Raw genomic sequence first — 15181 nt, 5'->3', positions numbered from 1 at the left:
AACAATACCGCCGAACCAAAGTATGATATGCTGGTAAGCAGTATGACTTATATCGCCCACAACTCACTTGTGTTCTACTCGTGCAAATAACATCAACACATAAAACCTAGGCTCGGATGCCACTGTTGGGGAACGTAGTAATTTCAAAAAAATTCCTACGCACACGCAAGATCATGGTGATGCATAGCAACGAGAGGGGAGAGTGTTGTCTATGTACCCTCGTAGACCGATAGCGGAAGCGTTATGACAACGCGGTTGATGTAGTCGTACATCTTCACGGCCCGACCGATCAAGCACCGAAACTACGGCACCTCCGAGTTTTAGCACACGTTCAGCTCGATGACGATCCCCGGACTCCGATCCAGCAAAGTGTCGGAGAAGAGTTCCGTCAGCACGACGGCGTGGTGACGATCTTGATGTTCTACCGTCGCAGGGCTTCGCCTAAGCACCGCTACAATATTATCGAGGAGTATGGTGGAGGGGGGCACCGCACACGGCTAAGAGAACGATCATGAAGATCAACTTGTGTGTCTAGAGGTGCCCCCCTGCCCCCGTATATAAAGGAGCAAGGGGGGAGGAGGCCGGCCCTAGGAGGGGCGCGCCAGGGGAGTAGGATTCCTACTCCTAGTTGGAGTAGGTTTCCTCCTTTCCTAGTCCAACTAGGAGAAGGGGGGAAAGGGGGGAAGAGGGGAAGGAAGGGAGAGAGGGGCCGCGCCCCAAACCCCTTGTCCAATTCGGACTGGGCTTGGGAGGGGCGCACGCCACCTCCTGGTCCTTCCCACTAAGGCCCATTAAGGCCCATTGCTTCTTCCTCGTATTCCGTAACTCCCCGGTACCTCCGAAAATACCCGAATCACTCGGAACCTTTCCGATGTCCGAATATAGTCGTCCAATATATCGATCTTTACGTCTCGACCATTTCGAGACTCCTTGTCATGTCCCCGATCTCATCCGGGACTCCGAACTCCTTCGGTACATCAAAACTCATAAACTCATAATATAACTGTCATCGAAACCTTAAGCGTGCAGACCCTACGGGTTCGAGAACAATGTAGACATGACCGAGACATGTCTCTGGTCAATAACAAATAGCGGAACCTGGATGCTCATATTGGCTCCCACATATTCTACGAAGATCTTTATCGGTCAGATCGCATAACAACATACGGTGTTCCCTTTGTCATCGGTATGTTACTTGCCCGAGATTCGATCGTCGGTATCTTAATACCTAGTTCAATCTCGTTACCGGCAAGTCTCTTTACTCGTTTCGTAATACATCATCTCACAACTAACTCATTAGTTGCAATGCTTGCAAGGCTTATGTGATGTGCATTACCGAGAGGGCCCAGAGATACCTCTCCGACAATCGGAGTGACAAATCCTAATCTCGAAATACGCCAACCCAACATGTACCTTTGGAGACACCTGTAGAGCTCCTTTATAATCACCCAGTTACGTTGTGACGTTTGGTAGCACACAAAGTGTTCCTCCGGCAAACGGGAGTTGCATAATCTCATAGTCATAGGAACATGTATAAGTCATGAAGAAAGCAATAACAACATACTAAACGATCGGGTGCTAAGCTAATGGAATGGGTCATGTCAATCAGATCATTCTTCTAATGATGTGATCCCGTTAATCAAATAACAACTCTTTTGTTCATGGTTAGGAAACATAACCATCTTCGATTAACGAGCTAGTCAAGTAGAGGCATACTAGTGACACTCTGTTTGTCTATGTATTCACACATGTATTATGTTTCCGGTTAATACAATTCTAGCATGAATAATAAACATTTATCATGATATAAGGAAATAAATAATAACTTTATTATTGCCTCTAGGGCATATTTCCTCTATTCCAGTACCTTGAAGACAAGGCGGCCGACAAACTTGTCACTTCGGACGGACAAAACATCCCCACCATTGGGTGCACGACACTTGTCAAATCAGTCATTGCTTCCCAGGCAGTGTATGCCATCACGCCCCTCATCGTGCCACCGTGCTCTCTTCACAACATCAACAAATTGGAGAGGGCATTTCTCTGGTCTGGTTCGGATAAGACGACCGGTGCCAAATGTAAAGTGAATTGGAAGGTGGTCCGTCGCCCCAAGGAGTACAAAGGTCTTGGGGTTCTAGACACTGACAAGTTTGCTCAGGCCTTACGTCTTAGATGGCCTTGGTATGAATGAAAGACGCCAAACAAGCTATGGGTGGGGCTTGGGAACCCGTGCACGGAGGACGACATGGACTTCTTATATGCCTCAACGACCATCATTTGGGGCAACGGAGCCAAAACATCCTTTTGGGATTCCCCGTGGTTTTTTGGGCGGAAACCGTGGGACATTGCTCCTTTAATATACGATGCCTCCACGCGTAAGAATTGGAAAGTGCGTGAGGCCCTCGATGCAAATGCTTGGATTCTTAAGATCAATCGCAACACCGTCATTTCCGTTGCCCACATCTGCCAATTCTTCACGTTATGGATGTTGATGCATGATCTACACCTGGGTACACAAACTAACGATGACATTATCTGCAAACATGCCAATAACGGGATCTACTCGGCGGCCATTGCATCCAAGGCACAGTTCCTCGGCTTGACGCTTTCGTCTATGGACTTTATGATCTGGAAGGCTTGGGATCCTCCCAAGATTAAATTCTTCGCTTGGTTCGCTATCCAAGACCGGATTTGGACTGCCGACAGATTAGAGCGGCGTGGGTGGGAAAACTGTAGGCTTTGCCCGCCCTGCAGGCATGAAGGCGTGGCGGGCGCGCACCTCTTCTACAAATGCCGTTACACCATTCGGCTATGGAACTCGGTCATCCTTGAATTCGGTCTTGCACACATGGACACCTCCTCTTAACACTTGGATGGATCCGTTTTGGAATGGCGAGACAAACAAACCAGCTTGCAAAACCCAAATCGACAAGCCTTGGCCTCCCTTACAATGTTGGTTTATTGGACAATCTGGAACGAGCGTAACGCCCGGTTCTTCCGTTGCAAGAGTGCACCGCGTCCGGTCCTCCTTCGTGCTATCATCGATGGCGCCAAGCTTTGGATTCTCACGGGTGCTAAAAAGCTGGGGTGTATTGTTGTGCGTGAGTAGTTGCCATGTTGTGTGTGTGGTCACTTGTAACATCCTAAAACTCTTCTCTCTTGTTTAATGAATGAGGCAAATCTTTTGTCTCCGTTTCAAGAAAAAAAGAGCAGCTATTTTTTTTCTTTTCGTTTTTCTTCTTCCTGTTCTTCTTCTTCTTCTTCCACAAATACTTGTCTTAACTTAGCATAAGATAGCTGACCACACATGCCATGTGGTACAACTATATTTTTTAACACAGTACAAACGCAAATGCTCATATACACGCGCATACGCTCACCCCTATGCACGCACACACGCACACCCTATCCCTATGAGCACCTCCGAAGGACTGAGCCGACATATCATCTTGAAATTTACGAAGTCACCATAGGCACCTCGTCATCGACGGGAACATCTCCTCCCACTGAATGCGCATCGCCGAAAATCTTAAAAATAATCCAAAAATAAATACTAGCACCAGAAGTTGAACTCTGGTGAGCTATGGATACCACACCCACTCTAACCATCAAACCAGGGGTTGGTTCGAAAAAAAAAGAGGTGCACGTGTGGGTGCAAAGCGTCGGTCGGTCGCTCGTCGTGTCGTGTGAATTGTCACTGCTAGGCTGTATCCGGCAACATAAACTGCACGTAATTAATTAGGCTGCCGTTTGGGAATCTAGTAAATGCTAGACGTGCACGCATGGAGTTTATAATATCCTATTAACAGAAGATGGCCCGCCCCTAATTCTTGGTGCTCGGCCCACACACACACACACAGCGGCAGATGCTTCATCAGGTTCCCCGCAAAAAAAAAAGGAAAAAAAAGTGCTTAATCAATAGCATAGCAACGCGCATGTTTGAGCTGCATACGTGCATGGCTGTTAGGACGGATCTAACTAAAACGGAACGGGATCACGCCATTGTTCGGTGGAGTGACCGATAGAGACAGTGCAAGTGCATGCCCGTTATATTACTACTGTAGTATGTCACAGTACATCACTTGATACAAACCGCGAAGATGCAAACACAGCGACACATGGCATTGCCAAAGTCCAGGTCAGACGAACAAGCCACGATCGATCCTTCTGCCCAGGTCAACAGATCAACAACTATAATTGTATATAGTACTCTCTTCATCCGGAAATACTTGTCACTAAAATGAATAAAAGAGAATATATCTAGATGTATTTAGTTCTAAATACATTCATTTTTATCCATTTTGATGATAAGTATTTTCGGACAGAGGGAGTAGACAAAAACATCTCACCAACGGACAAAACCAAGCAAGTCGTTGCTGAAGTATGAAACAGTATTTCGAAACGGATCTGAAGCAGACGGGAAGGGGGATTCACATTCACGTGACCGTGGCAGCGGGAAACCCGTTCGTTGCACACAAGTTTTCACTATCATCATCAAACTAATCATAGAAGGTTCGTCTCGGATTCGGGTTACTTAAGGTAAACCTGCCCGGTTTAACATGAACCGCACCAGCTTACGGTACCACCAGTCCACTAATATACTTGCATTTGGCGAGTGTGAGCTGGTTGGGGCCAGGAAGAACCACTGAATTGTTCAAAATTGTATTTATTTTGTTGGGTCTCCTCATAGATGGGGCAACCTATGGCCGAAGGACGCAGCTCCTCGTGCCGTCAATCCACTAACATGTGGGCTCGGCCTCATGCGTCAATGAGCCAACGGCAGGGTGCAGTACGGCAGAGGAGCCGACTCCATGGCCGATAGCCAAAGATGCACTTACTGCTGGCCCTTACTCCTCAGCATGTACCGCTGTATGTGTTGCGGTCATGTGCGGCCACAGTGCCATTGCACTAGACACAGCGAACACTTTCTGCTTCTGGAATTGATGTATCCCAACCAAAATATTTCCATGTATTGCAGCCATGTGCATTCACTCCTCACGATCTCACGCTACTCAGGGGCTCAGGGCGGGCTCAGCATGTACCCACTGTACTGCGATCATGTGCATTCACAGGACCATCGCACTTGACACAGTCACACAGTGTCCTTTTTTTAAAAAAACAAGGCAAATGACTTGTCATTTTCCTTGATTAAGAAGAAGTGAGAATTGCTCGGTTAATTGACAGAAAACTTGGCTAAAACCGATACAACCCAACTCGTAAAGACATGGGCACCACCGGCCAACCTGGCCATCGACATGGAACATAAGCCACGACGGCACGTACCAACAGATGGCCACACGAACGAACAATTAACAGCTCCGACTTTGACAACAAGCATCGCCAGGGAAATATGCAGGACTTGTGCCGACCGTGCCTCCTGACCACCGAGCGCCTGTCATCGTCACCACCTAGACTCGCTCCACCGTAGCTCCGACTTCAAAGCAACCAGGCAATCCACGGAGAAGCACCTCGGACACGCCGGGAAGATCCGACTACCGAAGTCCGAGCCGCGACCCAAGATCCTCTCGACGCCATCATCGTTGCCAAAAAGAGATCCATGCCCCCGAAACGGCCGCCTCAGCAAACCATGCGGCGAAGATGCCGCCAACCACTAGCCTCTAGTTGTAGTCGGCTCCGAGACGATGCCTCAAGGAGGAAGAAGACGTGAAGACGCCTTCATCGCCAAATCACGTAGATATGAGGTTTTCCTCCGGAGCCAATGCCATGGGGAGAGGAGAGGAGCAGCACACAGCAGCAACGCTTCCAGTCTCCCGCAAAGGCCGGAGATAGGATTTCTCCCGGTGAAGCTCGACCACCAACTACCCGAACCGGCCGGCCATGAACCCCCGCCCATCAAACCTCGCAGAGCACCAAGGGGAGCACCTCCAACCAGTGCCGACCCCTCGCCGAGACCGCCTGTGCGACCACCAGGCCAGCAGCCACAGCGCTGCTGGAACCTGGGCGCGCCCGCCGTTCGACTCCGATCTGGTTGCGGGATCCCTCGATCCGCCACGACCAGGCACTCACCACCCCCTGGCCGTAGCTGCCACCACCAAATGCGGGGCCGCCGCCCCGGCAACCGCAGACCTCCACCGCGGGGTGGACGCACAACACCAAGCAGAGCCGGAGCACTGGCACCTCATCCCCGACCCGCCAGAACGAGCTTCGGGCCAAATCCGCGGAAGCTGCCCCCCCCCCCCAAAAAAAACAAACACACACCGCATCCACGCTGACGACCAGTGTCCCCAACCAGGGTAGCCTCCCGATGGGACCAGAACCAGTCGGAGTTGGCCAGATCCGGCAAGCTGCCACATCCGACGACGAGCACACGGACGAGCTTGGACAGGAGGAAAAGGGGGCCGCCACCCCGTCGAGACCTGCCGGAGAAGAGCCACCAAACGGCGCTATGGAGGCTCGTCGGCGCCGGCGACGCCACGCCGCACAGAGGCCGTGGAGGAGCAGAACCTCCCCTGCCGCGAGAGCGTAAAGCAGGGCGAGGAAATGCCCCGCCGCCGCCATCTGCCGGCCGGACTTAGCGTGCCGGCGTCCTCCAGCGACAGCGAGGGAGGAGGAAGTAGGGGAGGGGGCGGTGGCGGCTAGGGTTCCGCCTGAGCCGCCGCCAGGAGTGACGCAGGCATGGGGAAAAGAGGAGAGAGGATGACGTCTACATGCGACATGGTGGCACGGCGGTGGCAAGGTGAGAAAGCCCAGCAGAGGAAGCGGCGGAGGCGGCGGGGAGAGCACGTGTGGCAGTCTGGGGGGCGCGTGGCAAGCGCCCCAATTTATAGGCGCGCCGAAAGCGGTGCGCCAAATCTAGCGCGCGGCTGACCGCTTTCTCCCGCGCGTGCAATCGTTTCCCGCGCGCTAGTTTTCCGCCTTCGCTGGAGCGCACGAAAACGCTCCGCGCGCGCTAAAGCGACAGTTCCCCGCACGTGTTTTTGACGAGGGATGCTTTTAGAGCATCAAATCAGTGGCCATTTCTTCTTCTTCTGAATTACGCAAACATGATTTTCTTCTACTTCTTCCTCATGCGCTTGAGAGAGCGTACAAATGGCAGCAACTACGAGGATGCAGAAAACAATTCTCGTGTGTGCAGGGAAAATGACAGGGGATGCAGTCTGCAGCAAACATCCCACAAAAGTACAGAACAGTTCTGCGTGCGTTTTTTCCTTTTCGTTTTTTTAAGCAAGGAGTTTTTTCCTTTTCAGCTCACACAGTTGTCCGATCAGCGCCAGAAAAATAATTTCGTTAGAGAGGAAAAGCACAGATTTGGCATGCAGGCTGCAAGGGTTCTTTAATCTTTTGTTCGGCTGATAGACATTCTTTATTCCACGAATTCTGGACCTGTCAGTTTCCAACACTGCTGAGCATTCATGTCCCAACCAACACACCAGCAGCATAAGAAGAAATCAACTTTCCAGGATAACACTCGAGTTATTCAGTGGGTCTACTCAAACATGGAGTAACACTATTCCTAACAGAAAAGAAAACCACAAATAAATGATGAAAAATGGTCAAATGGAGATGAGAGATCTGATCTGAAGTTGTGAACATGCATAGCCATGCTCATCGATTATTTTTCATATACACTACCACAGCATTACAGAAGCTTAACCAAAACCAACACACGACTTGGGTAAAACTCCACTCGACATTAAGTACTGTAGTATCAACGCGCGTCCTTGCACACGGCGAGTTCAGTGCGGTTAGACCCTCTGCACTGCGGCGCCGTGGCCGCCGCCGACGGACGCCAGCGCGCTCCTCACCGTCACGGCGACGCGGCAGCCCTTGAGCGCCCGGAAGCTCTCCTGCCGCACCCTGAAGCACGTCGCCATGGCCGTCTCCTCGTCGTCCGAGAACGACGACGACGACGACGAGTGCAGCCTGCTGCTGCTGCCGCCCGCGCGGCGGAAGGACGACGTCGAGGAGGACGAGGACGACCCGGAGGAGAAGGATGAGGTGGGCGATACCGACGAGGGCGCCGTCCGGCCCCGCCTCCGCGTCGCCATGAGGATGGAGCCCAGGATGCGGGACGGCCTGAACCTCTTGCCCCCGGCGGCGGCCTTGCGCGCCGCGTGCTTCTTGGCGGCGGCGGTGCCTCCGGCGGCGTAGTAGGACGGCGGCGGCGTGAGCGGCGGCATCGCGGCGTCGGAGACGGCGTTCTTGGGCGTGCCCGGCTGCGACTCCCACAGGAACGGCACCGCGCCGGCGGAGGCCACGCCGTAGTAGACCCGGAAGGACGGCGCGGCGGCCGAGCTGTCCCTGGTGAGCAGCCTGGAGAGGAGCTTGCCCCCCTGCCTCGCGTTCGGGTGGACCACCGCCTCCTCCCTCTCCTTGCCGACGGTGGCCGCCATGGACGGATGGATGCACCGACGTGTCTCTGCTCTGGCAGGGTCGCGTCCTTGCAAGTTGCTGGAGTCTTGCAGAGGAGGAGGAGGAAGTGATCACTGAGATGCGCGGCGAGTGTGGGGTTTTATGCTCGTCGGCAGCAGAGAGAGAGAGGGTGGATTAATAATGAGAAGTGTGCTGGCTGGCCGTTTGCACGTCTCCCGCTGCTGCTGTTAGTACGTATCTGATCTGATTACTTTTGTTACTGGTCGGCTGTCCGAGATTCCACGATGCAGAGACGACCTTTGACCTCGCACTGTTTGGATCCATGAGCTAAGCAGGATTAATTTATTTTCTACCCGTTGCAAAAATACGGCATCGCTTCATATACACACGAACACTCACCTTATGAACACAGACAGTTATTCATCTGAATACATTTAAGCGACTGAACCAGTAAATTGTAAAAATCATGGGGTCAATATAGGCGATTTGTAGTCGACGGAAGGGTCATCTCCCACAAATAAACATCACTGAAAAATCTTCAATAATTCCAAAACAATGAAAGCGTCCATGATATATCTACAACTTAATCTAGATGGACCACCCTAAAAAAAAATCTAGATGGACCGGTCCTACTACAAAAATCTTAATTATCTGAAATATGCACAACTTGCATACGACATTGTGATTAGCTAAGGCAAGCTTCTTACCAACAATTACTTCATTAATATGCAATCCACACTACGATATACAAGCAACGTCATGAAATTTCTAATTAAAATTTTGTTTACAATCTGTGCATCGTATAAACCACACAGAAAAGATCAAATATTAGTAACGGTTCTGCCTTATAGTTAACCAATGAAATACGCTTCCCACAAAAAATAAAAGAAATACGCTTGTAAAGGCGAAATATGATAACTTAAAATGAAATATGATAACTTAAAATTGTAGATGCATCATGCACCTTTTTATGGGAGAACGTGGTACATAAGACCTACGAAAACCTGGAATTTTGCTTCCGACAGTTTAATACCTATGAGTAATCTTAAGAAAAAAGATCTCATCTAAAAGAAGATCTAAAAAAACTCAAGCGGTAGACTCTCAGCAGCTTGGTTTACACATGTCACGAAAATCCATCTGTACTAATTATGTGAAAAAGTCCAAAATAGCCTACCGGGGTTCAGTTGGCGAGGCTTCTTCCTACATCTGCGAATAAGGGGCAACCTTTTTTTTATTAATTCACATGTAAGGCAAAGTGCTTTCTTTTAGAGAAGCATCTAGTTCCATCTTTCTTTCATTAGTTAAGCCACCTTTTTCTAAGAAGGATTTTTTAATTCTGGATTAATAGTATTTAGAATGGCTTTTTCATATTGAGAAATTCTGTCTAGTGGCATTCGATCACAGAGGCCGTTGACAGCAGCATAAATCACAATAGTTTGTTTTCTGACAAAAAACCCCTACAACATTGTATTTTGATTAGGCAAGAAAAACTCCGACCAACAATTATACTACAGTAATATGCAATTACAGTATAAAAACGATATTGCGACATTTATATTTATGATAATAGTAGCTGGCGAATGTTCACTGTAGGGGGGTTGGCAAGCGAACCATCTTTGCTGGCAGTTTTAGTTGTAAAACGAGATCAAATAACTGTAGTTTTAAATGAAAATTGTCTTCTGATAGAGAAACTGCCATGTCGCCTTAATAAACTGCCACCTCTCCCCTCTTCCTATCCACTGAAACTGCCAGGCGAACGTTCGCGTATGCAACCCTCTGTGGCGAACGTTCGTCAGTTATGAGGGTCCTTATATCTAAACTTTTGATTGTGATTGTGGCTCATGATTTTTCCGGTGAGGTGCTTTTGTCGGCTTGGGATTTCCATCCTGTTTGCTCGAGCACTACCATCATCACCCCTCATTCGTCGGAGCTCGGCAAATCCTGTTGTAGTAGAGTTATGTCTTGTGTGACAGGATAATGTCAAGAATGATTGTATTAATCTTACTTGATTAATATATGATGTTTAAAAAAAAAGAAACATCGTAAGTTGATAGTTCCATAACAACGAGGCGTTTGTGATGGTATCGTCAATCTTCAATATATTGTGCGTGTGATGATAAGGTGGGTATGATATATCTAGGGAAACACTTGCCATCACCCGGTGGATCGCAGGGGCCGCATCTGCCACCTTTTTTCTGCATGACACGCGTCCAAGTGCTCTCATACCATCCTTCGTCAAACGTGCTTCCGCAACAGGGGTTATGCTTTTGAAGCATATGCAATGTTGCAATGGTCTATGACGGCTCTATATTTTACATCAAAACCTGTCTTGCGGATTTTTTTTGGAACAAACCCTCGGTTGCATTTCTTTTACAATAAAAATATTGTTGTAAAAATAATTATGCAAGAAGCAATGGTGGAGGCGTGCTCGGCCGTTCGATGCGGCGGATACTCGCGACTGGGCTGATGTTTAAAAAGGTAAGCCGACAGACGCGTAGCACACCAACGTCGGTACTCATCTAAAACAGCTTAGCATTTGATTCTCAGAAAAAAGAAACAGTTTAGCATTTGGTAAACAAATACCGACAGACCTCGCCGCGTGAGGAGCCTACGTGGAGCGTGAGCGAGCAATGCTACACACATGGACGGGGTATTACGGGATCAACGGAGAGGCTTGCATGGGATCTTTTGATTGGATCAAATCAGGTGAAGGGGCCCACCCCGTCTGAAAATCAGAGGGGACAGAGATTAGTTAGAAGAGAGACCCCGTAATCGTCCGTGTGTTTAGAATTATCGAGCGTGAGCCCATCCCATGCATCAGCCATAATAAGTGCTCCGTATTTTGGCCCACGGAAGCTGGATTTAGACATGCATGGTCCATCATTGGTAGTACTGGAGCGTACTCGATCGCTTGCTCCAACTAAATTCTCTGATGGATAGACCTAGCCAACGACGTACGTAGATCTCTGTTTTGGATCCTCCCAGCTGCTATGAAAAGCACAGCGGTTAAATACGTAGTATTATGTGCACCAATACCGTCGCGCTCTCTCGCCGGCCTCCTTGTAGCACGAGCGCGCGAGGCTACAACAGTACTGAATTTGTTGTCTCCTATAATCTTAGTGGTTGCGTAATTATGATAAGAGATGATAATATTTTCTCGGCAAGAAAATTAAAAAAGAATACTTTCCTAGCTAAAAAAAAGATGATGATACTAGGGTAACCATTATTAAATCCGCTGCTGAAAAATGGCCATGAAGACATAGAAACAAGCTAGACGAAGACAGGTAAAATCGTAATTATGTGGCCCTTTTTAATAGGATCAAAATTATACGATAATTATCATAGTATTCACTAACAGAATCACAAATTCAGTAACAGAGACTACCTTACTAAGATAAAGCATAGTTGTACGTCGCTAGGTGGTCTATGAACCTGGATGTAATTGTTGTTATTTTCGGTGTTCATTAAACTGACTTGACAATGGATAAATAGATCGGAAGTTTCCCCACAAAAAACAAACAAACATGATTGAGTCCTTCATTATATTCTCCTTTCTTTTCGAGATCACAACATGATTTTTTTAAAAGAAAAGATCACTACATAGTTGAGTCATGAGTCCATTATACTACTTCCCTTTTGATTTATTTTCTCTGCAGGGGAACATACATCATTTGCACAACAACAAGAGCAACAAAAGACACATTTCAAAGAGCTACGCAGCTTACCTGCTGCACATACACTGCAGGGTCCTGCAGATCGATGCATGGAGTTGCTTTCGACCTCCTTTATCTGGGGGAAGCTAATCTAATGATCGCCATTAAAAAGCCTAATGGTGTCGTTAACTTGTTAATGGAAGTGGGGTTCGATTCGTACACTGCTTACACACAGGGGTGGACCGTGCATGGAGCATCAATGCAGTACTGTGGTCGATGAACTGTCATCGGATGGTCTTTAAAGAAGGCCATCAGCTCTTTTGTTTATGTGTGGATTAGCGGAGGGCAGCTGGACTTTTCACCTAACGGCACGCTGGGCCTTCAATGCTTGCAGGGTCAGGGCACGACACTGCCCACTTAAGAATGCTTGTAGGAACAACTAATTTAATCAATTGGGTCAAAATAGAGCAGGGTCTAGGCCAGTTGCTCGCACGTAAGGTCGACAAGGAAATTGAAGAGGGATCTCATTTTGTAGTCAGTGCAGCTGCTGCTGTCCGAGGATTCAGGATGGGCTAGATGTGAAGAAACTTTTGCATGACAGCTCTTGGGGTGACTGCATCATAAGGTTGGAGCTACCAAGTTGTAAGACAGAATGCTCTTCAGGTGTGACTAAAATTTGATTGAAAATCTAGGGCATGGAGGGTAAAACCTCATTTTCTGGAGCATTAGGCTCCATGTTGTTTCTCTTAAATCATTTTATGTACCTGTGGAGGTGGCATTTCATTCATGCGCTCTTCGAATTCCGGCATTTCTTTTAGTCCTTATTACAAATAAAATTAAGTTAAGGTGCCATGAAGGTTGGTCATCTTTTTTCTCTCGTGCAAAAAAATTTATTAGATTTTATTTAGATCTAAATCTATGTCAATCTTGATCTAACATCCAACGAGTATAACCATGTTTCTGGCAAATGTGCATCGATGCGTGTTATTTAAGCACCAAGTACTACAAATTAGAAACATGGCGTCCTTACAGATAAGACCCGAAGGTCTACAACTTGCAGATAAAAGCCAAACAAGAAGAAAATATAACATCGAGGCTAGAAAAAGAAGTTCCAAGACGAACGAGGAACAGCGAATCTGAACCTAGGTCTGCCCCGCTCGCTTTGATGTGCGCACGGTGCCATGCATAGTTCCGTGTTGCCTTGTTGTGGATAGATGATACTCCTACCACATCCATCGCGAAAAATGTGAATCTTTTTGGGTTCCCGATTCTTGATGCAAGTAAGATAGGGCCTAGGAGTAGCCCGACATGGGGATGACAAAATCTAGGTCGTCCGTTCATTAATGATCTTGCGCACATCCAAGCTAGGAGTAGATCATTAGACCAACGACATTCATTTCTTTACCTCCAGAGTGTGCCTGACGGTGCACTTGAAGGATTCACTCCTCTGGTAATCCACTGGAGCAGCAGGCCCTCTGTTTATTCCTCTCCCTGCCCATGCCATTGCCGCCCCACCGGCGCACCGCCCTGCGTTCGTTCTGCCGCCGTGAATCTGTAGCCATCGCCTCGGGAACAGCAGGGCCGGCCCGCCGGCCGGCAGGAGCAGGCGGCAGTTGGGCGGGCGGTTAAGCAGTTGGTTAGGGATTGAATGCTGCAGCAGCAGCATGAGCCAGTAGCGGCACGTAGCGTCCGGTGACACGAAGCGAAAGGCGACGGCCGATGGGGCCGGCGACGTGGAGGTAAAGAGGGATGGAGCCGGCGATTCGACATGGCTGCTGCGTGGAAGCAAAGCAAGGCAAAGCTAGCTAGCACGGCAGGAGAACGATGGCGTCTGCAAACAATATACTCCTGCCATATCTATCTCCTCGGGAATGGCAGAAGCAGGGGAAGGAGATCGTGAGAGTAACTGTTGTCCACGAGTAGGCGAGCGATCTTCTGTTTCCTTTTAATTTTTTAGAGGAGCAGCAGGCGAGTAATCGTTCGCTGTAGAGGTTCATTCGGTTATCCTCTGTCTCAACGTACAGTTTATATTTCTGAACATGTAAGTTTGAGCAGAGATGAGTGTTCTTCGGTACCGCAGGTGGCTCTGGCGACCTACAGGTTTGCAAATGTGACCGACACAACGCACGCACGAGAAAGATAATCCTCGGCTAGATGGACTACGCTCCTCGATCGATTCAGTTTAGTCGTCGGTAAAAAGTTGATTATTCGAAATTGCTTGCGCTCTTCCGTAAATGATGATGTGTTGTAATAGCTTCCTTGTATATGGTTCCGCTCCGGGGTGCAATGGATCAATCGCTTCGAAGCACTCTGAACAGACTAGAGTGTACGATATCGGAAGTTCTGTCGTCCAGACTTTTTTTTTTTGAGAATCTGTCGTCCAGACATTTGATGTTCTTCTTCTCTCTTTCCCCTCCGACTCGGCCTTAAGGCCCATTTGGCGCTTGGGCCGGCCCAGAGATGTATTATGCCAAACATTGTTTAGCTCGTCAGTGCGCTTATAAACCGATTAGTCGATATGTCCGAGTGGTTAAGGAGACAGACTTGAAATCTGTTGGGCTACGCCCGCGCAGGTTCGATCCCTGCTGTCGACGCTTATCTTTTTTTCAACTTTTTATTTCGTTTCTGCAATCCCCACTTGCTTTTCTATATCAGCTATATATAAGTGCATACGCACAGTACATATGTGCTTTCACCATCCATGCTCTCTTTTTTCACGCGGGCGGCATACGACCTCACCTTCAGGGATGACTTACAGGACATCCACGTCATCCCTATTTGGTCGTCGCTTATCTTTTTTCAACTTTTTATTTCGTTTCTGCAATTCCCACTTGCTTTTCTATATCAGCTATATATAGGTGCGTTTCTGCAATCCCCACTTGCTTTTCTATATCAGCTATATATAGGTGCGTACGCACAGTACATATGTGCTCTCACCATCCATGCTCCCTTTCTCCACGCGGGCGGCGTACGACCTCACCTTCAGGGATGACTCACAGGACATCCACTCCATCCCTATTTGGTCGTCGCGAGTCCCTACTGCTGTCGACGCTTATCTTTTTTCAACTTTTTATTTCGTTTCTGCAATCCCCACTTGCTTTTCTATATCAGCTATATATAGGTGCGTACGCACAGTACATATGTGCTCTCACCATCCATACTCTCTTTCTCCACACGGGCGGCATACGACCTCA

The 15181-nt window shown here is 48.4% G+C and overlaps 1 protein-coding gene and 1 non-coding gene across 2 annotated transcripts; one reads left to right on the top strand and one right to left on the bottom strand.

Annotated features, from left to right (window-relative positions):
- Positions 1-7534: 7534 nt before the first annotated feature.
- Positions 7535-8529, bottom strand: LOC125547940. Its single transcript, XM_048711670.1, has one exon. The coding sequence runs from the start codon at positions 8352-8354 to the stop codon at positions 7707-7709; it is 648 nt and encodes a 215-aa protein (XP_048567627.1). The 5' UTR covers positions 8355-8529; the 3' UTR covers positions 7535-7706.
- A 5970-nt stretch (positions 8530-14499) lies between these two features.
- Positions 14500-14581, top strand: TRNAS-UGA. The gene has a single exon. It is a non-coding gene; the product is annotated as a tRNA-Ser (tRNA).
- Positions 14582-15181: the final 600 nt, after the last annotated feature.

This window comes from Triticum urartu, chromosome 3, assembly GCF_003073215.2.
Source record: "Triticum urartu cultivar G1812 chromosome 3, Tu2.1, whole genome shotgun sequence".
NCBI lineage: Eukaryota > Viridiplantae > Streptophyta > Magnoliopsida > Poales > Poaceae > Triticum > Triticum urartu.
The sequence above is the reverse complement of the archived record's forward strand: the minus strand, read 5'-3'. Positions and strand labels throughout refer to the sequence as shown.